Consider the following 24,116-nt stretch of genomic DNA (forward strand, 5'->3'; position numbering starts at 1 on the left):
AGGATCAAGAGGTGGAGGTGCTGGTGGCTAGCTTTGACATAGTCCATATGGCACCATAGGAACAAAACAATATTCTCCAATGAAGCATTCAACGGCAACAAAGTCATGGATGATGCATCTTTCTTACTTTGGACATGGCTTACAAGTTTTGAGAAGGATTTTGACACAAACTATAATCACTGGTCGAGTAATCTTAGATCAGGGTTTCTTTATTAGTTGAGGATAGCACAGTAGATCAACAGTAGAAAACAGTTTCATTTATGTATCCAGACATTGGTTCCTATCAAGACTACATCAAGTATGATACTGGAACCATATGTTTGATGTCTTAATTTGTAATATTTGTACCTCTGGTACTCAGATTAATATACATATATTTTCGCTGATAAAAAAAATGGTCTGTCAAATCTGCCATATCAAATCTTACCTGGTATGCAGCAATGCAATCTGAATATGATGCATTGATCAAGAATGGTACTTGGACTCTAGTTGACTTACCTTCTCACAAAATGGCCATTGGCTGCAAGTGGGTCTTTGGACTAAAACAAAATCCATATGGATTTGTCAACAAATATAAGGCACGGCTGGTTGCAAAGGGTTTTCACCAAAGACTTGGGCATGACTATAATGAAACTTTTTCCCCAGTTATTAAGCCTACCACTGTAAGGATTCTTCTTACCCTTGCTATTTCAAATAACTAGACTCTCTAACAACTAGATGTCAACAATGCCTTCCTAAATGGTTTGCTGGAAGAGGAAGTTTACATGCAGCAACCATCTGGTTTTGAACAATGCAACAAACAACTGGCTTGCAAATTGAACAAGGCAATCTATGGGCTTAAACAAGCACCTATGGCCTAGTATGATAAACTTAAGCACACTCTACTGCTATTTCATTTCACCCCTAGCAAGTGTGATCCCCCTCTATTTTTTTACTCTAAGGTAGCTTTTTAGGCAACTTCACTTAGTGTTAATTAGTTTTAAGTTGAAATCTAACATGGTATCAAAGCCTATAGCCCATCTTAGTTCTTGCCTATTCTAGTAGGCTCGCTTGTATTGGTAGGCATCTGTGGAGGGGGGTGTTAGGAAGTCCCACAGATGCCTGCTAATGAACTCGAAGTGAAGTTGCCTAACAAATATATAAGCTGCACCCCAAGAACTGAGGCAGACGATGTGAGACTTCCTAACACCCCCCCTCCACATTGCCTGCCAATACAGGCGAGTCTACTAGAATAGGCAAAAACTAAGATGGGTTGTAGGCTCTGATACCAGGACTTCCTAACAACAACTTTCTAAATCTTCAAAATTTTCTGTCCAAGCATATTGTGATGTTGATTGGGCTTTGGACCTAGATGACAGGCAATCAACTTCAGGAGCATCAATCTTTTTGGGACCTAATCTAGTGTCCTGGTGGTCTAAAAAGTAGAAAGTTGTGGCTAGATCCAGTACAAAAGCAGAGTATAGAAGCCTGGCTCCTCCTTCTGTTGAAGTGGCTTGGATTCAGACCTTGTTGTTTGAATTACAAGTCAGACACACTGCACCAGTGGTCTTCTGTGATAACATGATCACAGTGGCTCTAGCTCACCACCCAGTTCTGCACTCCAGAACCAAACATATGGAGCTGGAGTTGTTTTTTGTTAGAGAAAAGGTTATGGAGAAGAGTCTTCAAGTAATTCATGTTCCTGCTATTGACCAATATGTTGACATCCTCACCAAATCTTTGTCTCCTTCCAACTTTACTATTTTCAAAGACAAGCTTAGAGTTGTTGACAAAACTTTGGTCAACCCCTCATGATCTTGCCCGGGGGTATTAGAGTAGATGACTAGAATTACTCCCTACTCTGTTGTTACTACAGTTAGTTATGTTAGTTGTGTTAGTTGACCTCAACTAATCTTAGGTTAGTTGACAGTTACTACTGTTTGTTGTAACAACTGTTTAGATCTAATATAAATACTAGAGATGTAACCGATTTCAGTTGAGTTAGTTAATATCAAAAACTCCATTTCAGAATTCTGAGATTTTTCTCTCCTTTCAATTCTGAAATCCTTTTAATAATCAACTAGGAATCCTAGCAGCAGTGTTGACATCAATAGATCCTTTGATTTAAGTGATTAAGGCTGACAAACAAGCAGCAGATAATTGATCTGACTATTTGCTTTCCACTATTGGGGTGATTGAAACACATATGCCTAACCTAATATTACTATTTTTGGTTTTTCTTTCCTTTGGTTAGTTTCACTTTTGAAGATAATCTATAATATAAATGAGATATTCCATGAAAAAGTATTGTTTGTAGGAAAACTGAGACAATTACAATACTCAAAATCTTTGTAGTAATTTATTATTATTCTATTCACAGCTAAAGCATTATTTATTAATTTTAACATCTTTGATGGTAATCCAAATTTATTTCTTTTCAATTATATGTATAGGTGGCTGCTATGTTGTTGACCATATTGAATGTTTCAGTATTCTGTTTCTATTTCATGTTTGAGATTATGCAACTGACATCCCTATCTTTCCATTTCTTTAATCTAGAATGAAGCAAAAAAAAATATATAAAAGGGTTACCCAATTACGATCAGATTCCACTCAGAAGAAGAATAGGAATCGTGGATTTTCTGGACTTTTTGACCGAAAAAAACAGTGTTATATATTATGAAAAGAAATTAGAGGACATTGAAGAGAATGTGAGATTGAAGCAGTCAGAGGCTTCATTGGCTGGAGAAGTATGTGGTAATCTTTCTGGTCTTTTTCCAAAAAGAAACAATTTAAAAGTAGTTTCAGTTTCGTTTTAACTATTTTCATTTTTCTTGTGTAAAGTACATCCTACTAATCTCTATTCTTGTTCAATATTCAAGGAGGCTCGAGCTGTTTTTGTGTTCTTTAAGTCTCGTTTTGGTGCTGCATCTGCTTTTCATTTACAGCTATCAGTCAATCCCACTCACTGGATTACTGAGCTAGCTCCAGAACCTCGCGATGTGTACTGGCCTTTCTTCTCTGAATCATTCACGCGAAGATGGATTTCTAAGTTGGTGGTTGTACTTGTGTGTACTACTTTCACTGTGGTGTTCCTTATACCTGTAGTAATTGTACAGGGGCTTACCAACCTTAATCAATTGGAAATTTTGTTTCCCTTCTTGACAAGTATAACTATGTAAGTTTACTTGGTTTATTTATTTATTTGTTCATGATAAACCCCCTCTATGTTTTGCTATCTTTCTTCTCTTATTTACCCTCTCCTCAGTCTTATTAGCCCTTGGTTGTGAATTTCTGCTAAAAGGGAACTTTCAGGGTTGCATGAGAATTAGGTCAAAGTGATTGTGTTTCTCAAAGTATTTACTTTCAATAATTGACAAGGCCACAAGTTGGTGACAGCAGATTTTACTTTGCCTCGATTGCATGTACAGTTCATTAGGAATATTAGTTAGGTTTCAGACAAGGTAAAGCCAAGAAAAAGTAAATTGATTTTAAAACATAAAGAAACTTGACATTCAAACTAAGTGGTTAGAACTCTAAACCATGATGCCATTAATTGGTTGAAAGAAAAATGTTTCAAGGATGTCTATGCTTAGGAGTATTGCAGTCAGATTGCTTGCATACTGCCTCTACACGGAACTTCAGTGACAAACCTTGTTTTTCAGTACATCTTGGTTGTAGACATTAAGTATGGGTTTTGCAATTGATAAAAGATGATAGTTACATGAAGATCAGTGTGGATGTTGTTGACAAATACTTTGCCAGATTTATTCTGATGAAATTTCTCGCTGCTAGGATGACAATCACAGCATTTTGTGTCGTGTAAAATATCCTGCATGTATTTCTGTTTTTTTCCTGTGTAGTCAAATATCTACTTGTAACTGCTACATCTTTATTTTTCTGGCATACAAACTTTTCTTTGAAATTTGATTTTTGATTTCTTAATGCAAGATCACTGAGCCTTTTGTGCATCTGCTTTCAGAAAATTTGTCAGTCAAATAGTTACAGGGTACCTTCCCAGTCTTATTCTTCAGTTGTTTCTGAAATTGGTGCCTCCTGCCATGGAGTTCCTTTCCTCCATTCAAGGATACATCTCACATAGTGATATAGAAATGAGTGCATCTAGAAAAGTGCTGTGGTTCACAGTATGGCATGTTTTTTTTGCAACTGTGCTTTCTGGCTCAATTCTATCTATGCTGAATGCCGTCCTTGATCCCAAGAGCATTCCTGGGAAGCTAGCAGTTGCAGTTCCAGCACAGGTTAGAAAATGTTCCTCTCCATTGTAAACTTTCCTAAAACATATTTTTGAGGGCTACAAAAAATCTGTTGCAAGATAGAAAATATTTTCCCCATTGTCAAGGACCATGCTTGAAATTTCTATTCAAATTATTTTTGTGGAGTGAGGACTATCAAAATAATGGTACAGCCTTGAACCACGTTTTATGTTAGTAAAATAATCTGATCTCAGCATATCTTTTGTGGTCAGGACACTCGTGGAAAGAATATCTTTTGAACATAACAAATTAACTCTAGAAGTCTTTCATGTTATTTAACTAAAAAGAAAATGATAATAATAAAATAACCTGCGGTATTGAAAGTCTTAATTTTTCAGAGCTGAAAACTCTGACATTGGTTATTCAAAAGATTAAAAAGGAGGCATATATAGGAGAGAACATGGCAACATGCCTGCCATGGATTTTCCATAATTTCGCCACTGAATCACCTAAACTATGGAAATACATAATAGGCGAGAGATTTCCTAATTTCTTTATTAAAAAGAGCTGACAAAACTAATCAATGAAATAGAATAAAACAAATGAAATAAAATCAGTAAACTACAATTATTTAAAAAATCAATCTGAAATGTCTCATTCAATCTCATAGCATTAGTTTAAGCATCAATATTTTTATAGCCTTATAGCCATCGAAGGTGGCAAGTGACTTTATAGTTTCTGAAGATTATGATGATGGTTACAGCTCAATGGTTTCTCAAAAAACTTTGCTTCCTTCCTGGTCTAGAGTAATTAGAAATCTGGTTAGTAAATATTGAGAAGTAGAAAAAGGGCAGTGGAGAAGATGAATTTTTCACTAAATTGAATATTTAGTAACTCAATTGAATAGGAAAATGGAAAACCCTTGGAAACCAGGGTAAGAAGCATGAACTCTAGTTCCAAGTAATAGCAAAATTTTTAAACCAAGACTTAAAGACAATAATCTGAATATTATTGTTATTCTATATTTACAAAGAGTGAATACAAGATTTATTTATATGCTGCAAGCAACCTAATTAAGGAAAGAAATACAATGGAATAGAATCTGTACATAATAAAATCTGTGTTAATTATGGAATGTATCACAACACTCCCCCTCAAGCTGGTGAATGCATATCTATCATTCACAGCTTGCAAATAAGGTCTTGAAGCTACTCCGTGGGAAGTCCCTTGGTTAACATATCTGTCAACTAAAGCTTTGAAGGGATGTATTCGGTGGCTATAAGACCACTGTCCAATTTCTCCTTAATGAAATGTCGATCTATGTCTATGTGCTTTATTCGATCATGTCGATCTGGATTGTGTGCAATGCTGATGGCGGACTTATTATCACAAACCAGTCCCACATGAGCTTCATATTTTATTTTGAGGTCATCAAGTATGGTCTTCATCCATAACAACTCACAAACCCCTTGAGCCATAGCTATGAATTCTGCTTCTGCACTTGATCTTGGAACCACATTTTGCTTCTTACTCCTCCATGTTACTAAATTTCCACCCAAGAACATGCAGTATCCTGTGGTGGATCTCCTATCAACAATTGATCCTGCATAGTTAGCATCAGTATATACTGTCATGGATAATTTTTTCTGTTTTTTACAAAACAATCCCTTTCTTGGAGAAGACTTCAAGTACTGAATGATCCTATTTACTGCCTGCAAATGTCTCTCTCTTGGGTCATGCATGAATTGACTAACCTCACTAACTACATAGGCTATGTGTGGGATAAGTAGATAAGTTTTCCCACAAGTCTCTGGTACTGTGTCTTCTCTACCTTAGGGCTTTCTTGATCATTTATAATCTTGTGATTTTGCTCTATGGATGTTCCTGTGGTTTTACAGCGCAACTTGTCAATTTCTTTGAGGAGATCAAGTATATATTTTCACTGAAAAATGAAGATATCCTGCCAAGAATATGCAACCTCTATCCCAAGGAAGTACATTAGCTTCCTGAGATCCTTCATCTCAAATTGGGCAGCCAATCTATCCCTCAAGGTCTGTTTTTCAAGCTCATGATCGCCTGTAATAATTATATCATCGACATAGACCAAGAGCAAAGTAAGTTTACCATCTTGGGAGTGTTTTATAAAAAGAGTATGGTCACCTTGGCTTTGCTTGTACCCCAAAGATATCATAGCTTGAGTGAACCTACTAAACCAAGCCTGAGGAGATTGCTTGAGACCATATAGGGTCTTCTTTAGTCTGCATACTTTATTTTTTCCATTAGTGGCACCATATCCAAGTGGAATCTCCATGTACACTTCTTCTTCCAAGCTTCCATATAAGAAGGCATTTTTAACATCAAATTGATGCATCTCTCAACCAAAGTGCGCTACTATGGAGATGATGATCCTAACTGTATTCATTTTTGCCACTAGAGCGAATGTCTCCTTATAATCGATCCCATAGGTTTGGGTGTATCCCTTTGCAACCAACCTCTCCTTATACCAGTCCAATGTGCCATCAGCCTGATATTTAACTATATATATCCACCTATAACCCACTGCCTTTTTGTCTTTCGGTGCCTCTACAATCTCCCAAGTCTCATTCCTTTCCAATGCACCCATTTCTTCATTCATGGCTCGAACCCAATTCTCATCCTTTAAGGCTTCTTGTACTGATGTAGGGATTCTGATAGAATCAATAGTTGAAATAAAACTCTGGTGCTGTAGAGAAAGATTTTTAGTAGACACAAATTGGGATATAGGATATTTGGCATAAGATCTTTTTCCTTTTCTTAAGGCAATTGGCAAATCATCTAGGTTAGATTCACAAGAGGCATCTAAGGTGTCCTCAAGAGTATGGGTTCTTACCTCCGGTTCGGATGATTGAAGTTGCTGTTGGACCAGGTCAGGTTTTTTCTTCTCTGGTACTGGTTCCCAAAGCGTTTGTCCTCCTTATGTTGAACTGGTGATGATGCTAGTTCAAGGTCTTTGTCATCCTCTGTAGGAGTGAAATCCTGTAACAAGGGAAAACATGACAACTCGGGAATCTCAGCTTCTAGACTATTCTCCCCCTGAAGCGAAGGACTAGTGAAGAAAGACTTTGTTTCATGAAAAGTGACATCTTTGGAAATATAGACACAACGACTTTGAGGGTGATAAGCTTTGTACCCTTTTTTGTTCAAGGCATAACCTATGAAAACACATTTGATAGCCCGAGGATCTAACTTTCCCCAATGGGGACCATGAACATGAACAAAGACAGAACATCCAAAGACATGACTCTGAAGATTGGTCATAATGGGAACAGACAGATAAAATGTGGTCATGAGTTGAGTAGGACTAACACCATTTAAAACACAAGAAGTTAACCTATTTATCAAGTAAGTAGCGGTTAGAACAACTTTCCCCAGTAAGATTTAGGAATAGACATTTGGAAGAGTAAAACTCTAGCAACCTCAAAGAGATGTCGATTTTTCCTTTCTGTAACCCAATTTTGTTGAGGGGTGTCCACACAAGTTAACTCATGAACAATACCATTATCTTTGAGGAAATTGGAAAGGTTTTTATTCACATACTCTCTCCCATTATTAGAACTCAATCTTTTAATCAAACTCCTAAGTGTAGTCATCAATAAAAGAAACAAATCACTTTGCACCAGAAATATTACTGATAGATGCAGGTCCCCACACATTCGAATGAACAAGATCAAAAGGTTTAGAACTTTTATTAGTACTAGGAAGAAAAGTTGTTCGATGGTATTTGTGGCGTCCCCAAAATAATGACTGGTTTAATAGTAATGATTTAATTAACAAAAACCATGGTAATTTTTTTTTTCTTCTTTTTCTTTTTCATTTCTTTCTCTTTTCACCAAAACAAGGTTTAGAAGGAAAATCCCCACTATAGAGTCCTGAATGGCCAGTTCACAACTCTATTCGGAGTCATTTCTTTCTTACCGCTCATAATCTCTAAACTATTTTGCTTTTTCAAAAAGGAAGAATGTACCAGCCATTACTTTAAGTCGTCACGTGAAAATAAAAGAATAAAATACGGTCGATAAACTCTTTTACAAATAAAGTTGCTAATGCTTTCTTTTCAAATAACAAGATCGATCATAAATGCATTCATCATTTAAAGCTGTCCAAAATATAGGAGTTTTACAAAATATATAGTCATCCAGAGCAAAGGTGTCCATAGTGGTGGCTTCAGCCACATGTATACAATCATCAAATTCCTATACATCAGGTCTACCCATACAAGAACAAAAGAGTAAACCTAACAGTCAGTCCTAGATACACCCACCCTCAAAAATATACAAAACTAATCCAAGGAGCTGTCCACTCCACCGTGCGCTGAAGCGTCCGTGCAGGTTCATCTGGATGCACCAAAGAAGTAGCCGTGAATCGAATGGTGCCCCGAAATTGGCACCTCGTGTTGCCTTCGAGGGTCTCCCAAGCTCCCTCTAGGCACTCCATCTCTACTCGTTCACGGATTAGCTGCGCAGCCATCACGATCTACAAGAAAGAAAAGAAAGGGGTAGACTCTTTCACAAGAATCTAACTGTGCCGCCGCACAATACGTTTCATAACCACTACATGCAATTAAAAGGAGTATCTTAAGGCTTTTCATCTCTGGTAATCGATTACACAGCCTTGGTAATCGATTACCAGAGGCTAAACTTGACTTACACAGCCTCAGGACATGAAATATGCAAAAATGCACTGTGTAATCGATTACACATACCTGGTAATCGATTACCAGTGACCCATCCCTTTGTGTAATCGATTACACAGGCTGGTAATCGATTACCAGAGGCCTCCACAATGCTCCAGTCCCCTTTCCAAGCCTGGTAATCGATTACACTCCCTTGGTAATCGATTACCAGAAGCCCTCATGGCTTCCTGACCTCGTTTTCAAGCCTGGTAATCGATTACACCCCGTGGTAATCGATTACCAGAGACCATCTTAGCCTCCTGTCTTCATTTTTAAGCCTTGTAATCGATTACCCACCCTTGGTAATCGATTACCAGAGACCATATCTCACATATCAATCAAGTTTCACAGCTGGCCAGCCACCACAAGCCTCCTTGCTTTGTGGTCTTTGTTCCTTTTATCTGTTGACTGCCAGGAGCTCGCCTGTTTAGGTACATCACAGGTTCTCACTGACCGACTATGCCCGGGTTGGGTCGGGATTGGTCAAGCTTGGTTTTGGGCAATAGCACCCCACCTGACATCCCCAAGGTCTCCTGACCCCCGCGACATATCTCCAGGTACCACTCTGTGGTCAACAATAAAAGCAGGAAGTTTCACCCTTCAACACTTCCTCATCTCAAGCTTGTAGGATTATGGGGTACCCATCACATGTGGTACTAGGTGGCGGTCGGGCGATGGTGCACAACAAGTTTTCCACATCCACAATGCGCGCATAAACCCACCATCCCCTGTTGCCCACCTCCAACTGAGCTCACGTACTCCCACGTAGCCCATACCCTCGTTTCTCTCAACACTGGGTCCCCATCAATCCTCCCAAGCTTCCACAACATCCAAGCAACACAACATTCAAACAGCACAAGCTATCACAGCCAAGCAAAACAGAGCAAAGGCAGAAAACTCTGCTCAACACACCAACCAAAATCACAGCTTTTCTCACTTAAAGACCCCAGTAATAATTCCTTCGATCCAATTCACTAACCGTTGGATCGACTCCAAAATTTTACTGGAAGTCTACAGTGCATAAGCCTACATTGTGACCGTTGGGATCTACTAGAAAACATCCAGAACTCATTCTGCACTACTCTTTCCACAGCCAACCACACACAAGCATTTTTCTGCACAAGCCAAAATCCTGTTGCACCTATTTGACAGCAAAATTCTGCATAAGTGCAGATTTCGAAAATCACACTTTCCCTCATCCAATCTTGCCCAAATCAAGTCCTACAAGTCCCAAATCATGTATCAATCATGTCTAAACCAAAGTCAAGCTTTTAAAGCACAGCAACACAGAATCGAGGTGTCCAACACCCCTCCATTCAATGGGTTATCTAGGTTTGAAAAGTGAAATTTAGAATGAGGTAAATTTGAAGCAAACTCTCACCTCACACCAGTCCATAACATCTATTTAGACTTGTTCAAACTGGATTTACACCTAAAATCTCACCGAATCAAAATTTGACTCTTCAACACCCAAATTTGCCCTAGAAATGGCTCTTTGTTCACTTTGGTCATTTGTTTTTCTCTCTAGCACAGTCCAAGCTTTCTCCCAAGTCCTAAATGACATTTCAAGCTAGTATTAACTCACTTTAACCTCCATTTACCACAGAATTCAGACTTAGCCTTCCAACTCTCAAAGCCTCACTCTTTTTCCACTCATAACATCACATTCTCACTTTCTAACCCTAGGTTAGTTCTACCCTTCATCTCTAACAATTTTCCATCAGCAATTTCAGCATATAAACATCACAAACCTCATCACAAAAACCCTAAAACAGAATGGGTATGTTTAACTCATTCAAACATGGCAATTTCAACAAGTTTTCAGCAAATGTCTTCACAAATAATCATCACACAGCAGAAACCTAGCAAGACTACCCATCATATCTCCCCAAACCCCATACCCACGAAAATCAAAGGAGAAAGAAGTCCACCCAAACCTGAAATTTCGAAGTCCCACTCGTAGCCTTGCACTTCACGACCCCGAAAATGCCCTCCTTTCGCGATTTGGGGCAGAAATGATGGCCAAAGGTTGAAGCTTTGTTTGGAGCTTCAATGGAGAATGAGGGAGAAGAAAATGGCAACGTGAGGGAGAGAGAGAGCTGTCTGAAAAAGTGTGGGGGCTGAGTGAAGAGAGAGAAAAGCTTTTTAGGTTTTAAAAAAAAAAGGTTTTCTCTTTTTCTATTATTTTATTTAAGCAACGCCACATGTCTCCATTTGAGTGGAGCAAAAAGGGCCCACTTTCCCTTTTGACTGTGACCCATACTCAGCCACAAAAGTGGGGAAAATCTGACCTTTGAAACGCTAAAATCCTGCCTCGGTTTGCGTGCCATTTCTCTGGTTCCAATTCCTCGCGTTTCTCTGCGTCCGTCGGGGCCAGTTTTCGAAAGCAAGCAATATATATATCAAAACGCTCAGAATAAAACCCCGAGCGTGGTTCAGAGATTGGTTTCGTTAAATTTTAAGTTACACGCAAAACGATGATTTTTAAACTAATTAATTAAGAATTAACCCATAACCTCCCAGTTATGGATTTCTCTTCCTTAATTAGTCTAACCCGCGTGTCTTGCCCCCGCTATTCCTACTTCTACCAAGAACATATATGCATATACACTGAATAATACTTATATATATATATATAATCATTCAAAATACATCGTTTCCAAAAATTCCAGGTAGAAATTTCCAGGATGTTACAGTATTTAGCAAACTCACAAACATCACAATGAAAAGACTCGACTAACATTTTTGTAAACAAAAAAAGGAAATATAGACTTAAGGACACTAAACAGAGGATGACCCAGACGCCTGTGCTGAAACCATATGTGGGAGGATGACCAAGGTTCTGAAATTGTATGATGATTGGAAGTGAGAGCCTTTTATTTGATACACTCTTTATTGTCATCATGTTGTAAGTAGTATAACCCGCCTTGCTCTTTAGCAATTCCAATCGTCCTCCCCGTGACAAGATCCTGAAAAACACAATGGTAGTGAAAAAATGTCACATCACAGTTTAAGTCCTTGGTGATTTTATGAATAGACAAGAGATTATTAGATACTTTGGGAACATGGAGCACATTGCTCAAATGAAGGGAAGATTGAAGTTGAATGTTACCGCAACCAGTAACAGGGGTATGTGAACCATTAGCAACCGTGATGTGTTGGTTACCAGTTAAAATGGTGTAGGATGAAAAATAAGAAGAGTGAGGTGTCATATGATCAGTTGTGACACTCTCTACCCCGATATACATATTTATATAATAAAATACATGAAAATATAAAATTACGTAAAATGAGATTTTATTTTCTAAGCATAAAAGAGTTCATATGGGTAAAAAGTTCACATTCATTTCACTGTTACCAAATAAAACTTAACAGAAACATTTTCGGCTCAAAATAAGGTCGTTCAAGTTTAGAAAAAAACTCAAGTTAAGCAGCAGAATAAAATAAAGTAAAATAACATGTTCGGAGCATCATGCAATTAAAATAGAAACTTATGTCCCAATGTCACACCCTATTAGAGTATAGTGTCCTGATGTCCTCCAGCACAAGATTCCTTAAAACAATCTACCTAGTCATTTGCTCCCACGAATACAAAGTTCAAGATTATCACAGGATCCAAACACAAACAACACATGGGGTGGGGAGTGAGTTATCACATTCCTAACTAATAGAGAGAAACGGGACAACATGCAGATATACATATCATATAAATGAAATACAACTTACTTTAACGCGGTTCATCTCATTCCATCACTTATCGCGTAACATCACATCTCAACACTACATGTCTCACACATTTTCACATCATTCACATACTCAAGGATCAAAACACAATATCACTCAACCAATCAATATCGATCAATACACAAGCGTTATGCAACAATATACTAAGACTCAATCCTATATGCAATGTGGTACCATGTCAGTGAAAAACCTCGCCGGGCGCCTAGGAGTACATGATAAGACAGACCACACATTGGTAAGTTAAGTCACTCTCATTAGGTATAATCATAGGGAGACTAGTAAGGGTCACTCTGTTTTGCGAGAACACTCCAACCATATGGGATCAACACAAGCTTCAAGGAACATTCAAACTGAGTGTATTTACCCCCAAGGCCTATACTCAGAAGAGCCCGTCAGGGTCTCTCCCACCTGATTCAGGTCCAACCCAGAAAAAATTTTAGCATGAAAACTCTATCTATGAACAATACAAAATACACGACTCCTTAATTATTCTCAAAATAATTTTAACTCGCCGCGCCTCAAAGTTATTAAACTCTTCGGATTCCCATAGTGGATCCCTTCACAGTACTCGTCGCGCATTAACTCGTTTCCCTTAAAGGGTTTTACAATCATGTGATTATATGATTCATAGATCACAACTCAATGCACACAACATCTCATGTGATCTCACAATTTAACACATACTCAACTTGTCACTTACACATAGTTCATCACACTTCCATAATCCCAAGACAACACGTTATCACGCCTCATGCATTATATACATGTCACACAATAATAATATTAGTGTGTTATGTTCATATGATTAAACCCCTCAAACAATTCCACATAATCATATCAAAATCAAAAGAATCAAAATCATAAGTAAAAAACATGAAAACACAAAGAGCACTCATTTTTATCAAGCAATTCACATCAGGCATCAATTGGCCCATGAAACACAACAATCTCGTAATTATAATCATAAAAGAAGAATCACAATATAGTGACATCTCAAAATAAATCCTAATTTGATCCTCTAAGGATCTTTACACATGTTCATTTTAACCTCAATTGCGATAAACTTATCTCTTACCTCTAAGCAGGCTAACGTATGTATTTCGACAATGATAATGACATCTCTAGTGGTTCCCTAAGATTCCTCAAGTTTCTCCTCTGGTTGATCTGCTAGAATTTCCAAGCGTTAGATAGAAGGAGAAGGGATTAGAGCCTTCATTTCACTATTTCCGTGAGAGGGATATTTCTATCACCACAAATATTATTTCCCAAATCCCAACGGTAGGGTTGTGGGAAAATGAGTTCCGAACCTTGGATTCCAATTTCACAATAATCCAACGGTTAATGAGTTTGAGATCATAATTTTACTGGGACAAGTTTGAGTGTTTGCGGGAAAAAGAAAGGGTTTTGGGAAAGAAAGAACGGAAAACGAATTTGAGAATAATAGAGTGTAGAGAGACGTATCATAAATGTAAAACTGATATAATATGTCTCTATTTATAGCTAGGGTATTCTCAGCTTATTATTTACTCTATTTTTCTTATTGTATAAAAATGAATTCTATTTTACTTTCTATCAAATGAATGAATAAAATATCATTTATATTTTCTAAGAACATATATTTATTTTATTTACCTTAAAACTATTATTTAATAAAACTATTTCTCCTTATTTATTTAATTATAAAAATCTCATTATTTTTCTAAAACTCTATTTATTTTTAAATAAAATCTTTTTTAATTTATTTTACAAAAACTAGAATGTTACATTAGTAGCACCAAAGTCTATGATCCAGATATTTTCAGTACCAGAAGCATTAAAGGATAGGATGCTAGAACTCTTACCAGTCATGATTAGGGAACAAGAGCTATATGTCTTACTAAGAGAGTCCATAAGGGCTCGTAAACGTTCCAATTCTGCTTTGTTGAGAATTGGGATCTCCTTTTCAACCTGTGGGATAGGTGTGTTTTCTATACCTTCGGAAGCAGACATTGCTTGATTAGCATTCCTTTGTGTGGCACCTTTGAATCCTCCAATGCGCTCAAGTACCTTCTCCTTTCCATGAAGTCTAAATCATGTCTCCTTAGTATGACCTGGCTTCCTACAATAGCTACACCATCAATCATCACGGTTAGCCTTTGTGAGAGGCTTCCCAAATGAAGAGGATGAGCCTTTTGTGGGACCCTTGCTAGTAGCTAAGGCTAAACCAACAACAGAACTGCCCCCTTCCAATATTACTAACCTCCGAGTTTCTTCTCCTCGTACAATGTAGAACACCTCTAAGAGAGAAGGAAGTTTTTCTTTGCCCAAAATCTGAACCTGAATCAGATCAAACTCAGAGTTCAGTCCAAAAAGAAATTTAAAAATTCTCATCCTTTCAATGAACTGTGTCAATGTGACAGAATCAGCTGTGGACATCATTTTCAAATCCTGATATTGATCCAACTCAATACAACTTGAAAGATAAAGATAATAATCTGAATATTATTATTATTCTATATTTACAAAGAGTGAATACGAAACTTATTTATAAGCTGCCAATGACCTAATTAAGAAAAGAAATATAATGGAACAAAATCTATACAAATTAAATTTGTACTAATTACAAAATAAAATGTGTTAAGTATGAAATGTATCACAACACCAAGTTTGTAGATTACCGCAGTCCTGAATCTTCAAATCACAAATTAATGAAATTATAATTGATAAACTGATAACTTTCATAATTTTTAATTTCTACCTATTGTCTGTTCCAGGTATTATTAAAAAAAATATGATGTGCAACAAAACACTAAGACTTACATAGTAAATAACATGATAAGACTCCTAAAACTAAATGAATTCTAATTTTCTAACAATATCCATAGATTTTTTTATAGAAGAGAAAATTTATTTTAGAGAAAAGATGGGAAGTGCAACTAGGTGGAGCACAAGAGTAATGTACAATGCTGAGTTGCTGACCAAGTCAAATATTTGGCTATCTGTATGTAATTTGTTTCATCTGTGAGGCTATATATTACATCAAAATCATGACGAATACAAGTTTTTATCTTTTCACCAAACCTTCATAAAGAGATCCTCCAAAACAAGAAGGCTACACACATGCACATGTGCGCACACAAAGGAAAACAGGAGAAAAATCTAATAATATAATATAGTAACATTGCTCAGTTTCTGCATATCTTAGTACTTTAATTGAAGCCACCATAGCAGAAGGCCAAAGAGAAGCTAGGTAGTTACATCCAAGAACAAATACATGGACATTTTACTCTCACCACACACTTAAAAAGATTGCAAAACTGCCCATAAAATTTACTCCTTTAACTGAACCATCAAAACTGCTCTCAACCTAGTAGCCACAACACAATACGAAAATAAGCGGTATATTGTGTTTGAGCTAGATCTAGACTTAGCACAATAATATGCGTATCGGAGATAAGACAGCTGAGACATATATGAATCTGCAACAAGTCAGATAGTTTACGATTTTTGGAGTTCTAAATGAGTTTGCCAGGATGGTTTGGATTTTGATTGCAAACTGAAAGAAACATTTGCAAGAAAACTCTCCTGAAGAGTCAGTCAAGTGGAATCAAGTAAGACCAACACAGCTTGTAATTAACTAGTTTTTTTATCATTCAAATTACTATGAAAAGAAAGTCCCATTTTAAAGAATGACCCTCAATAGAATACAAATAAATGAGCATCTACCAAAGAAAAATACATTAACAAATGTCCTCCCAAAACAGAATAAGAAAAAAATTGTTTATTCTATCTATCACTTTGATCATGTCATATGATCACAATTCACGTCTAAAATCTACATAACAATTTGTAGATATAAAATTTTTAATTTCTATCTTTCTGATGTCATTAATTTTGGTTTGATTGTAGGCATCATTTTTTATTACCTATGTTGTCACGCAAGGATGGACAAGTGTTTCATCAGAACTCTTCCGTGTAATTCCTTTTATTTTCAGTTGGATAACGAGGCCTTTCACTAGTCAAGACGATGAATTTGAAGTTCCATCTACTCCATACCACAAGGATATTCCAAGGGTCCTTTTCTTTGGACTTCTTGGTATTACATATTTCTTCCTAGCTCCATTAATTTTGCCGTTCCTATTGGCCTACTTTTGTCTTGCTTACATCATTTTTCGAAACCAGGTCAGCATTTTTTTGGATGTTATTTGATATCTGCTAGAAGACTCTTATATTTGCTAAGCTTATTTTATGCCTCGGATGAGCTTCTAAATAAAAACAAGGGAGAATTTCATTATTGGAAATCCAGACAAAATATTTAAAATACAGTACATGTTCAAGAACCATATCTAAGTTTCCACCTATTAGCTTAAGCTTTGGATTGAATTATGTCTTATTGTGGTATCAAAACTTCAAAAATAAGTTCTATCCTTTTTGCACCCATTCTTTATAAAGTAAATAAATTTAAGCACCAAGTAAAATGGGAACATTAATCATTCTTCAAGTCCAAAAGGCTCTTAAGTGAGGAGATGTCTTGGAGATTTTTATTGATATCTGTCTACACCTAAGAGTAAATCCTGATGTTGGTTAACTTTTTCCATAATTGAAAATTTGATCACCAGGACTTTTGAACTTGGGAAGGTCAATGTAGCTGAGGAATATTTTTAGTCCAGAGCATCTGCAAGTGCTTTATCCATGCTTTCCAAAGATAGCAGGACACTATTTACTGAAATTATATCATGACTCCGATCTAAATAGGATAGGCAAAGCCAAATTCTAAAATGTAACAAAGTTCGGAAATAAAAACATTAATTGAAGAGGGGAAGCCTAAACATGTTCCATTTTAATGTATTGTGTGACGCCCTCTATCCTTAAAAAATTTTAAAACACATTTAAATACAAGTCTTTCAAAGAATAAAAGACTCACATTCACTTTTCTAACATCATAATAAAATTTGTCCAAATAAATAATAAATTATCTCGACTCAAAGCAAGGTCCACCAAGACTTAATGCAATTAATATAGAAACCTATACCCTAATGTCACATCCTATCAGAGCATTGTGTTGTCATGTCCTCTAGCATGAAGTTCTTCATAGTCATTCACCTATTCATTTGCTCTCACAAACACAAGATTCGAGATCATCACAGGATCCAAACACAAATATCACACAAGAAGTGAGTTATCACATTCCTAACTACTAGAGAGAACAAGACAACATATAGGTATGAATATCATATTAACAAAATACAACTTATTTAAGCATAGTTCACATTATTTTACCACTTTGCCGTACAACATCACATCACAACACCACACGTCTCATTCGTTTTCACAATATTCACGTTCTCAATGATCAAAACACAATAACACTAAATTAATTCATATCAATCAATACATAAACGTTATGCAACATATACACTAAGACTCAATCCTATATACAATGTGGTAACATGTCAGTGAAAAATCTCGTCGGGCGCCTAGGAGTACATGACAAGAAAATCACACACTAGCAAGTCAAGTCACTCTCACTAGGTAAGATCATAGGGAGACCAGTCAGGGTCACGGTGTTTTACAAGAATACTCCAACCATATGGGATCAACATAGGCTTAAAGGAACACTCAAACCGGGTGACCCCCAAAGCCTACACTCTGAAGAGTCTGTCATGGCCTCTCTCTCCTGATTCAGGTCCAACCCAAAAAATATTTTAGCACACAAACTCTATCTATGAATTGTACAAAACACACGACTCTTCAATTGTTCTCAAAATAGTTTATCTTGACACCCTTAAAGGGTCTTAGCATTAACCCGTCGCCCTTAAAGGGACTTAACATTAACTCATCGCCCTTAAAGAGTCTTATAGTCGTGCGATTGTACAATTCATAGTTCACAACTCAATGCACACAACATCTCAATGCACATATATATCTCAATCACATGCATACTGAATTTATCAAATACACTCGATCTCAATCACAATGGTATAATCTCAATTTAACATGTTATCACACCCCATGATTCATATATATTTTACCTATGAACTATGCAATATACACGATTACTCAATTGTTTTCAAAATCATTTTAACTTGTCGCCCTTAAAGGGTCTTACAATTGTGTGATTGCACAATTCATAGCTCACAACTCAATACACACATCTCATCTCAATACACATGTATTTCATCAATCATCACATGTTCAATTTATCACATACTCACAATTTGAATCATCATTTCATAATCTCAACATAACAATTTATACAAAAGATTTATCACAATATGGGGAGTAAAACCCCCCAAATAGTTTCTCACAATTATATCAAAATCAATTAATCAAAATCATGGGTCAAAACACAAAAACATCAAGAACACTCAAGTTTATCAAGCAATTCTCATCAGAACATCAATTGGTATGTAGAACACAACAATATTGTATTTATGATCATAAAGGAAAAATTGTAATTCAATAAACATCCCAAAATAAACCTCAATTTAATCCTCAAGGATCCCTACACATGTTCATTCTAACTACAATTGCGATAAACTCATCTCTTACCTCTAAGCAGGCTCACGTGTGTATTCCAACGGTGATAGCGGCATCTCTAGCAATTTCCTGTGATTTCTCAAACTTTTCCTTTGATTGCTCTGATAGAGTTTCCAAACGTCAAAGAGAAGGAGAAGAGATTGAAGCCTCCATTTGTACTGTATTCGTGAGATTTCATTTTCTCTCTTCGTGAATATTATCTCACAAATCCCAACGGTGAAGGTGTGCGAAATTGAATCATGAACTACATATCAAAATTTCACGACAACCAACGGTTAATGAGTTCGGGATCGTAGTTTTACTGAGATGATTTGTGGGTTTTTGTGGGAAAAGAAAAAGCTACGATGCGAAGTGTATTTCTCTCAACTCCAACATGATTTCAAAATTCCCAACGGTGAGAATGCTCGGAATTGGGTTACGAACCTGGTGCTTAAATTTCATGACGATCCAACGGTGAATGAGTTGAAATTGTCGTTTTTCTAAGACAGATTCAGTGGTCTGCGGGAAAAAGAAAAGATTTTGAAAGAAGAAGGGGAAAAAACGAAAATGAGGGAAGGGAAGGCATCGTCCGTGTGAAAACTGACCTAACACGTCTCTACTTATACCTAGGGTATTTACAACTTATTATTTACTCTATTTATTTATTTTTATTATTTTATAAAAATAAACTATATTTTATTGCATATCAAATAAATAAATAAAATACCCTCTTTATTTTCTCTAAAATCATTATTTTGATTAATAAAGTTATTTCTCCTTATTTATTTAATTATAAAAATCTTATCATTTTATAAAACTCTATTTATTTATAAATAATAATCCTTTTTAATTTAGCCAGCGAAAAATGAGTCAGTGATTCACTCTGGATGGAATTAAAGGCATTTATCATGAAATCAGGGTTATATTTAGTTGTTATGTAATAAAAAGGATAACCTTGAAACTAGAGTATTTGGCACTCACATAAAGGTAACTTTTACTGGTAAGTCTCATGCTTTGCCAATCATTGTATATATGGTGTGGTATTGATTATCAAGTTTAAAATTATTACTAAAGATGCATACTTGATATAGTTGTGGGATGACATGAGATACAAAACATAAATTTCACGTGGAAACAGAATGGACTCAACTGAAAATAAATGAGAGATGTTCAAGATGGTTTGGAATTTGGTTTCAGGAGCTGCCTGTGGTTGTGGTTGACTTATGTGGAGCATAAGTAGTAATATAACCTTGACTTGATTACTTGCTAGAAGTTTCAATTGTAATGAAGTACCATATCGCCAGTTTTATACCGTTGGGAAAATCAATCCAAATTTTCATATTAATTAAAGTGAGTGGAAATTTAGGAGGTGAAATGAAAGAGCTAGAGGAATATATCTTGACTTTTGGTGAATTCCACTATCATAATAAGAGGGTGGGTGGAGAGGTACAACAATTAAGGTCCACTAAGTCACATTCAAGAATGGTTATAAACGGGGGGGGGGGGGAGGAGTCCTTGTGACGAGAGAAGATACTACCCAAGTGAGAGAAGAGGGTTTTCTCAAATTTATGCAAAAAACTTAATGAGAGGTTTTTCTCAAGTTCTAGAAAACTTTTAATGCAGATAGTTTTCTCAAGTTTGTTCAAAAGACTTGTAATGAGAGTTTTTATCAAGTTTGTCCAAGGAACTTGTAAATAGGAGGGTTTTCTCAAGTTTGTCCTGAAAGAAGATACTACCCAAGTGAGAGAAGAGGGTTTTCTCAAATTTATGCAAAAAACTTAATGAGAGGTTTTTCTCAAGTTCTAGAAAACTTTTAATGCAGATAGTTTTCTCAAGTTTGTTCAAAAGACTTGTAATGAGAGTTTTTATCAAGTTTGTCCAAGAAACTTGTAAATAGGAGGGTTTTCTCAAGTTTGTCCTGAAAACTTGTAATTTTATGAGATTTTTGTTGAGATGTTCTGTGAACGTATGCAAGAGATACTGAACTACATTTGATGTGTCTTTCGATATTTCTATTATTGGTGTTGTTTGTGTCACATATCTTTGATTCTCATTGTTATGCGTGCAAGGGGTTTTCCCCCCAACATATTCAAGGATTTTTTTTCTTTTGGTTCTAACAATGTTATTGAATTGTGACACTTAAAAAAACATTTTTGATATAACTTACACTGATGTTCTGCCAATGTATTATGCAGTTTATAAATGTATATGCACCAAAGTACGATACAGCTGGGAAATTTTGGCCTATTATACACAATTCAATGATATTTTCTCTGGTACTCATGCACATCATTGCGGTGGGAATCTTTGCTTTGAAAAAGCTTTCTCTAGCATCCACTTTGACGATGCCCCTACCAGTCCTCACGCTTCTCTTTAACGAGTACTGCCGAAAACGATTCCTGCCCATATTTGCTGCATATTCTGCAGAGGTACATTTCAAATCCTGAAAATGACTATAACATGAATGTTCTAATGTTTTTTCCAATATCCAACCCCTAACATTACTGAAAGAATAAAGGGTTGTTGCATGTCGCATTCAATCTGTCAGGTCTGATTTTGACTTGTGTTGTGTTTCCAGAGTTTGATAAAGAAGGATAGGCAAGATCAAAATGATGCTACAATGACACAGTTTTATGAGAATTTGGTAAATGCTTATAAAGACCCTGCATTGCTTCCAATTCAACATTCGCCATACAATAATGACAGTATTCGCAGTCCCCTTATATCTCAGGCTTAATGCTAAGGCACAATAATATTCAATACTAGACCAATTGTGTTGGTTCTTTTGCCTTGGTTCTTAAACAACTTTCCTCCTTATTTGTGTATATTTGTTCTCAAGATAATATGTCACAGCCAAAGAGGATGCTTATTGCTTAATTGCCACATTTAGATAAAGGTTTTTCTTAATTAGTGATGTTTGATTTAAAAACGATTGATGGACAGTATAAAATAAAGAATGATGGACTTCCAAAAACTTATAACTCACTAAATTTCATACAACTTTTTTGTCTACTGTGTAACAAAAGTATAAATATAATATTATTCTTATTTTTTTACTTTCAATTATCCCACATCTTTTTTTTTTTCATATGCACCTCCTTCTTTAAACTTCTCTCTCCAAATGTTGTATTTGCCGTTGTCATCAATGAGATCCAAGTAAGTGATAAATTTTTATTTTCCTGCGACAACGTGATTAATCTGCTAGCACAATGTTATTGCTTCTTAACTTTTTATTTGCTTTGTATACTTTTTGCCTTTGCTTGTTAAGAGAAAAATGAAGTTAGACTTTGGCAATTTCACCATATATTCCTTTTCAAGAAAAATATAACTTTTTCACTCATATAAATTGCTATATATACATGATTGGAAAACCTTACACATCACCCAGATTGAATATACCTCTTCTATGATTCTATCTTGAAAAAAAAAAATCATTCACTCTATCATGTTCTTATCAAGAGTTCTTCTTACAAACAAAATTTGAAACCTAGATAGTAATATTGACAAAATTTTCTGAGAGAGTTCTATTGCTTGTAAACACGCTATCATCTATGAATTTAGTAGCATAATTAATAGATGACTCGAAAAGTCAAAGCAAATTTGATTGGCTACTAGTTGAATATATTTAGTTTTGTTTGGACTGTCATTTAGGCTATATATGTATTTTTTATTCAATAACTTTATTTTTTGTATTTTTACTTATCTTATATTTTTTTCTTATATAGTTGCAATGGATGATAAACAATTTTTTTATTATCTTCTTGTGTGGAGGATGTATGTCCACATTATGGCCATGTATGCTGCTGGTTTTTTTTCTTCTTAAATTTCATCTCGAGGAATGATTATGAGAGAAGAGCTTTGAATGAAACAGCTTTGGCTAGGTATGAGTCACGGAGGGATGTTTTGGGCTCTATCACTAGTGCAAGTGATTCTCATCGCATATTGGAACTGGGAATGTGTATTTGCACATCTTTGTGAGGTTTTAATGGTATAAGGAGGATTAGTGAAACTTGGACAAGTGACTGTTGATGAGCAAGTTGCAATTTTTTTTTTAAATATACTCGCACATCACAAAGAATAGAAGTATTCAAATTAGATTCTCTAGATCAGGACAAACAATTAGTAGGTACTGTCAGAGTTTTGGCTGCAATTTTAAGGTTAAACAGTGATTTACTAGTCAAACCAGAATCGGTACCTCAAGATTGCACTGATGAAAGATGGAAGTGGTTTAAGGTAATACATATTTCAATAAAAAAAAACATGCATATAGTTAACTCGATAAACTCTTGTAGTTGAATTGTGTAATTATGTTTTAACCTTGTATTGAACTTTTAGGGATGCTTAGGGGCTTTAGATGGATCTTACATAGCAGTCACGCCAAGTGCTAATGATAGGCTTAGATACCGTACAAGGAAAGGCGGACTTGCAAAAAATGTCTTAGGTTCTTGTATCAGGGATATGAGATTTATATACGTACTAGCAGGGTGGGAAGGATCAGCTTTAGACTCTAGAATATTATGCAATGCGATAATCAGACAAAACAGATTGGTACCAATTGGTATAATCATTTTAATTTTAATTTATGTTAATGTGATTACGAGCAATAAATTATTGTAAATATTTTTAAGTTCATATTATCTCGTCGGTGGTGGACACACTAATGGGGAAGACTTTCTTGCCCCATATAGAGGTAAACGATATCATTTGCAGAAGTGGAGCAGTGGGAGCAGCGGTCGACGTGCACCTCAAAATCGTGAAGAGTTATTTAATTATAGGCATGCTCGAGCAAGAAATAGAGAGATGTTTTGGCCTCTTGAAGAAACGATGGGCTATACTGAGACGTAAATATATATGTTTCAGAAAATAAAGAGATGTTTTAATGGGTTATTTATTTATTTATTTAAAAGGAGTTAAATAGAGTTTTTTTTTATAAAATAATAAAATAAAGAAAAATAGATTAAATAATAAGT

General features: G+C 35.8%; 1 protein-coding gene across 1 annotated transcript; it reads left to right on the top strand.

Moving 5' to 3' along the window:
• Positions 1-440: 440 nt before the first annotated feature.
• Positions 441-22,070, top strand: LOC100791914 (CSC1-like protein At1g69450). The gene is made up of 7 exons (XM_014777950.2): positions 441-662; positions 1,426-1,779; positions 2,862-3,157; positions 3,962-4,238; positions 16,537-16,809; positions 21,342-21,575; positions 21,725-22,070. The coding sequence occupies exons 1-7, from the start codon at positions 441-443 to the stop codon at positions 21,881-21,883; spliced, it is 1,815 nt and encodes a 604-aa protein (XP_014633436.1). The 3' UTR covers positions 21,884-22,070.
• Positions 22,071-24,116: the final 2,046 nt, after the last annotated feature.

The sequence above is a fragment of the Glycine max genome, chromosome 1 (assembly GCF_000004515.6).
Source record: "Glycine max cultivar Williams 82 chromosome 1, Glycine_max_v4.0, whole genome shotgun sequence".
Taxonomy (NCBI): domain Eukaryota; kingdom Viridiplantae; phylum Streptophyta; class Magnoliopsida; order Fabales; family Fabaceae; genus Glycine; species Glycine max.

Coding starts and splice junctions, on each gene's coding strand:
- LOC100791914 (XM_014777950.2), top strand. CDS start 441: ATGCAATCTGAATATGATGCATTGATCAAGAATGGTACTTGGACTCTA. Junction 3,158..3,961: donor TTCTTGACAAGTATAACTAT/GTAAGTTTACTT, acceptor ATCTGCTTTCAG/AAAATTTGTCAGTCAAATAG. Junction 21,576..21,724: donor TTGCTGCATATTCTGCAGAG/GTACATTTCAAA, acceptor TTGTGTTTCCAG/AGTTTGATAAAGAAGGATAG.